This window comes from Aptenodytes forsteri, unplaced genomic scaffold (genome assembly GCF_000699145.1).
Source record: "Aptenodytes forsteri isolate BGI_AS27 unplaced genomic scaffold, ASM69914v1 Scaffold51, whole genome shotgun sequence".
Classification (NCBI taxonomy): Eukaryota; Metazoa; Chordata; class Aves; order Sphenisciformes; family Spheniscidae; genus Aptenodytes; species Aptenodytes forsteri.
In genome coordinates this window covers 2,846,420-2,852,239 of record NW_008795495.1, presented here as the reverse complement: position 1 = coordinate 2,852,239, position 5,820 = coordinate 2,846,420, and the positions used below count along the sequence as shown (strand labels likewise).

The 5,820-nt window shown below is 38.6% G+C and overlaps 1 protein-coding gene across 1 annotated transcript in view; it reads right to left on the bottom strand.

Moving 5' to 3' along the window:
• The window catches only part of PIBF1 (progesterone immunomodulatory binding factor 1), a 125,777-nt gene extending 120,613 nt beyond the window's left edge, over positions 1-5,164 (bottom strand). The window contains exons 1-3 of the mRNA XM_009281719.2: positions 4,869-5,164; positions 3,985-4,085; positions 1,867-2,065 (exon numbers count right to left, since the gene is read on the bottom strand). Of these exons, the coding sequence (XP_009279994.1) occupies positions 1,867-2,065; positions 3,985-4,085; positions 4,869-5,120 (552 nt within the window). The 5' untranslated portion in view covers positions 5,121-5,164. The remainder of the gene's footprint in view (positions 1-1,866; positions 2,066-3,984; positions 4,086-4,868) is intronic.
• Positions 5,165-5,820: the final 656 nt, after the last annotated feature.

Here is a 5,820-nt window from a genome sequence, read left to right as displayed (position 1 = left end):
GGATGGAACACCTCTCCTATGAGGAAAGGTTGAGAGAGTTGGGGTTGTTCAGCCTGGAGAAGAGAAGGCTTTGGGGAGACCTTCTTGCAGCCTATCAGTACTTAAAGGGAGCTTATAAAAAAGATGGCAGAAAACTTTTTAGCAGGGCCTGTTGTGACAGGACAAGGGGGAATGGTTTTAAACTAAAAGAGGGTAGACTTAGACTCGATATAAGAAAGAAATTTTTTTTCATGCTAAGGGTGGTGAAACACTGGAAGAGGTTGCCCAGAGAGGTGGTGGATGTCCCATCCCTGGAAACCTTCAAGGTCAGGTTGGACGGGGCTCTGAGCAACCTGATCTAGTTGAAGATGTCCCTGCTCATTGCAGGGGGGTTGGACTAGATGACCTTTAGAGGTCCCTTCTCACCCAAACTATTGTATGATTCGATGAACATCCTTTAGATAAGGATGACAAGTTTTACTTCTCTGTACATATCTAGAGTACAGTATACCATGACTTTCACCCAGCAAGAGAACTCATTCACACAGTATTTATACCTCAACAAATGCACTAAACTTTTTAATGTTTTATTATTTACAGCTTCCTTAATAATTAGCTTTATAGATAAGTACAATGCCAATACTTTGGTGAATTAAGGTTTACATGTCTAAGTCCTCTTCATTCTCAGAAGTGAGCCAGGATGCTCTGGACATGTCCTGCAGTCTGTGAAGGCATTGTCTTTTTATTGCAAGCAGAGTACCCCCCTGCCCCTCCATCTACCCATAAGCCATCATTAACAAACTTCTTAAATCAAGAAAATGAGTCTTAAGGTGTACTTTAAAGTATACTTTATCTCCTCCATTTAGTCAGATAGGAAAGGGCCAGAGGGAAAGCATGAAGGAAAGGTAAGAGATGTTTGCAAGAGTCATCTCAACCTGTGGTTCTGGCAAGCCGAGTTTCAAATTCCTATTTTCAGCCTGCTATATTTCATATCATCAATGTGTGCCCACTATTTAATTGTAACACCCCATTTGCTTCACCTTTTTAAAATACATCAGCAGTTCTACTCTCTTTAAGACATCGGAGTCTGGGATTAAAAGGTTCTCTTTACTGAAATCCAGTCAAAATGGACTGATCAGAAGCACATCTGCCTCTGAAGGTCTTTCATTTCTAGTTGGGGAAGAATAAGAATTCTAAGAGTATAGACTGACTTCTACTACATGCACATCCCTTTAATTCTAAATAAAAGCAATTTACAGCTTGTGGTGGGTTGACCCTGGCCAGCAGTCATACACCCACACAGCCGCTCTCTCACTTGCTGCCTCCAGTGGGAGCAGGACAGAGGAGAGAGCGGGAAGAACAAAAGCAAGAAAACTCAGGTGTCAAGTTTTCTCAACAGTTTAATTAGTGAAGGAAAGAGACATGAATTAAAAAAAAAAAAAAGCTATGCAAAGACAATCACTCACCACCTCCCACAAGCAGACTGATGCCCAGCCAGCCTCTGAGCAATAACCACCTTGGAAGCCACCCCCTGACTCCTCTTTCTTCCTCTACCTCCAGTTTATATTGCTGAGCATGACGTTAGACGGTATGGAATATTCCTTTGGCCAATGGGGTCAGCTGTCCAGCTGTGTCCCCTCTCAATCTCATGACCACCCCTAGCCCGCCCACAGGGGACAGGGGGAGGCAGAGTGTGGAAAAGAGAGCGCCTTGATGCTGTGCAAGCACTGCCCAGCAATAGCCAAAACACTGGTGTGTTACCAACACTGTTTTACCCACAAATCCAAAACACAGGAAGATTCAGGCTGCTATGAAGAAAGTTAACTCCACCCCAGCCAGGCCCAGGACAGAGCTATATTTTAAACCAATACAAAACACAATACTCACAGAAACATATTCAGGGATAGAAAGCTGATCTTCAGGAAGAGACTTTAGCTTCTCATAGCAATCATCTGTTAATTCCAAGTCTCGCAAGCTACGACGGATATCTCCAGCCCTCTCCCTTAATTGATGATTCGTTTCCTCCAGTTGCTTCTGTCTCAATAAAATAGTTTCCATTTCTTGTTTCATTAGAGCCTGATGATTTCTTCAAGGTTGATTTGAAAACAGAAGACATTAAGTAGCAAGTAACAAAAGTGGCAAACCTTCACAATACCCTGGCAAGGAGTGAGTTGTGCTCATTTTGTAGAGGGGAAAATTTACAGAGAGATTAGGTAATTAGCACAAGAGTGTATACCACCATGGTTCCACAATCATATCAGACACAGTATACATAAAAAGCCAGGAACTTCATAGTCATTGACAATACAAAGCTGAATCTGAGAAGTGACAATTAATCTCCACGTATGCTGACTTGAATTTATAAATTGGTCTTAATTTACCAATTAAAATATTAAAAACATGAAAAAGCAGAATATATTTCCACACAAAACCCCAGGAACTAGTAAATCACCAAATAAAGCAGTAGTAACTTCAATTTGTGTCTTGCCAAGTTTCAGCGTGTGCTTATGGCCTATTCCACACACAATCCTTCATCTTCTACACAGCGTAACATACAAAGTTGGGGCCCTTTTAAAAAAAACCAACATAATCACCACCACACTTAAACAAGCAACCTTACTTCCAGCCTTAAAACACTCGCTTTACTATTATCACCAGTGACAAGGTATTATACGGCGAGTGAAATTGCACATCACTTAGAGATGTTTCAAAGTGTTTGCTTTATTTTATTTAAATCAAAGGCAACTGACCCTTTTTGGAGGCTTTAGCTGTAACTCTTGAAAACATATTAAAATTAAATCATTCCTCAAAATGCAATAATTCCTACATTATTTAAAAAGTAATATTAAAAATACTAGCTAGTACTACAAGGTGATGTCTGCTCCACTTGTTCCAAAAAGACAAAAGAAAATCCCAGGTCAGCAAAGCAGTCACACAAGGACATATTCTGCCCATAGTGTACGACTCTGTTAAACAGGGATGAAGAGTGAGGTAACAGACAGACAGGAAAACTAATGAAAAGAGTGGAGAAAGGAAAGTAGTTCAACTTTTTGATGCCTATTAGTAACAATTTTCACATCAGCACTTTTTTACTGAACACTCCTCAGATAATTCAAGTATGGCCAACATAAAAGTATTCCACTCTGGTGCAAATAAGCATACAGAATGACAGACATTTTTCTGACAGTCAGCTGCTCTCAGTTGAAAGACTTTGCTGTAGCTAATCTCAGGTCTGGCTTCACATCCCTAAATCTGTTCCAGGCTTACTACAGAATATGACTTTGAATTTGTCACATCCTGTAAGCTGGTGCATCCTTTACTGTAACAGGAGAATATTAAGTAATGCTCTTCCTTCACAGTCCTGTTACAGGTGTTTAAACATTTAATTGACAAAGTAATTTGGAGAAGTCTGCTAGCCAGTCTATTTTCAGCTATAGGTTAACTCAAAATGTTTCAGAAAATCAAGGAGAAAAGTAAGTTTCTACATCATTAACTGAAAGCATTTCTGATCAATAAGCAATCCTAACTGGAAGTGCTAATCAAGGAGAAAAGTAAGTTTCTACATCATCAACTGAAAGCATTTCTGATCAACAAGCAATCCTAACTGGAAGTGCTAAATATTATCCCCTCACTTTTACATCCAGGCTGCAGAGTTATTAAAAATTCAGTTTAAATGATGCAAAGTCTTCCCCCTCTACCTATTCCTTTTGCTCTTTACTGGTTTTAAGAACGTTCTTAATCCAAGTTCCTGTTAAATTTTGAATCCAGGTAACAATAAAACCAAAACCACAAACTTCAGCCAGTGAGTTGAATTCAAATTTACTTACATGTAAATTAAATTTGTAAATTCAATTTTTAGAATGGAAATACTAATATAATCTGCAAAAGAAATCCTATTCCTGCAATTCATAAGCATCACTTTCCATTAACTGTCCATGAATTAATTTGAATTCATATTAATAAGTTATTAAAGATGAAGGTTTTTTTGTTTCAATTCCATCATACCTAGCATCTTCTTGCTGTAATGCCAGCTGGCTATCCAGTCGTAAAGACAACAGCTGCTTTTGATGGATTGCATCATTGAGCTTCTCTTCTAGCTCTTCAACCTAAATATAAAGAACATAAATATAAAATGAAAAAAAGAAGTTACCCTCATAATTTTTAAAACGTATTTGACAAAAAGAACAACTTGAAAGGAAAAAAAGTGGAGAGCCCAACGTGCTGGGAAGTACAATAATGGCTGTATAACAAGACCTCTAAATATGCCAGGGCTTCATAACATACAATATAGACTTTGCCCTGATGAACTAAAAATAAAAAAGACTTAGTTCTACCCTTGATCTTTTTTTGACAAATAGCTACTTGTTCAGCTGATTTCAAACTAGGCTTAAACTCAGAGCAGCAAGCCAGTGAAAGCCACAGTCAATATACAGTAGGTTTTAAATACTGACTGCACACAAACATGGCAAAGCTTTTACACCTTTCTTAATTTCATGCATCTTAATGGAAACTGTACACAACAAAATCTCCTACTATTAGCATGTTGGTATATTCTAGCCGCATCTTCATTAACAGATTATTGAATAGCATTCAGATGACTTTTTCTAGTATTCCACAAGTTCAGTTTAAAAGCTCTATTAAGTTGCTTATATGTGTGACAAAATTATTCATCATTTCTGAAAGAATACAGGTCTTTCCCCTTTGTTTTTAGAAAAGGAAAAACTAATTCGATCCCCCTCACCCATTTACAGGAAAAAAAAAAAAAAAAGCTAAGTAGGCTTCCAGTATGCAATTCGCAAAAATTCTTTTCAGAATGGAAGTTTCTACCATACTCTAAAAACACCAGAAACAAGAAAAGATTATACAACGAAAAAAGCAACATTTCTTACCTTGGTCAAATATTCTACTTTCAAGTTGTCAATCATCAAGTTTTTCTGAGATAATTCTATTTTAAGCAGCTGAAGATTATGGAGCAACTCTTTCCGTTCAATCAGCTGCTTAGTGATTTTAACAGTACCTTCTCTCTCTTCAGAGGAAGAAACATCATCGGTTGGTATTGTGGTTTCTAAGCTAATATCTTCAGACTCTAAGGAGCTAGAAATGTTTACTTTCCTGATTTCCTTAGAGCTTTTATGTGACATTTTCTTCCACTATTTGCAAAGCTTTTTTAAGTTATACTTTGAGATGAGCCCCCTGAAGAATCAGCTGCAAGAATCAAAGCAATTAAGTAAAAGGCATTATGTCATTATGAAAAATTAACCAGTTAAACAAGACCACTAAGCAATACTTCTCAGCATCACACGAGTATCTTTTTTTTTTTATTCACCCAAGAAAAACATTTTAAGCTCTGAAGAGGGCAGTTACCTGAGGACTCTCTTCCTAAATAATTATTAACAAGGCTTTTGACTGCAATAAGCTAAATACTGCTGTGAATCAAGCGTACTAGTAAGACGTTATAGCTAAATGAGGATGTGCACCTGCCATTCACAGGCAGAAGAGCATGCACTGAAAATTCCCGCGACCCACCAAGCATACAATGTCAGAGAACATCCAATAAGGGGCATAACAAGACTAGCTAGAGAAAATGGTAGAGGATGCCCACCTTTGCCTTCTCTAAAGAAGTAGCTCCATTGCTCTTACCAGGCTAATTTGTTAGTACTTCCCAAAAGCGAGCTACTTAACAGCCACGCATACTTTTACAACCACTTGGTGTAGACCACAGCTTTTACTTAAGAGATGCACTGACCAACGCGTGCTGTTCAAAGCCCTGCAGAGAAGGGAAATACTGCAATCGGAGCCCAGGCCAGCGCCTGCCCTGCCGCGAGGGGCGCGGGGCCCGCC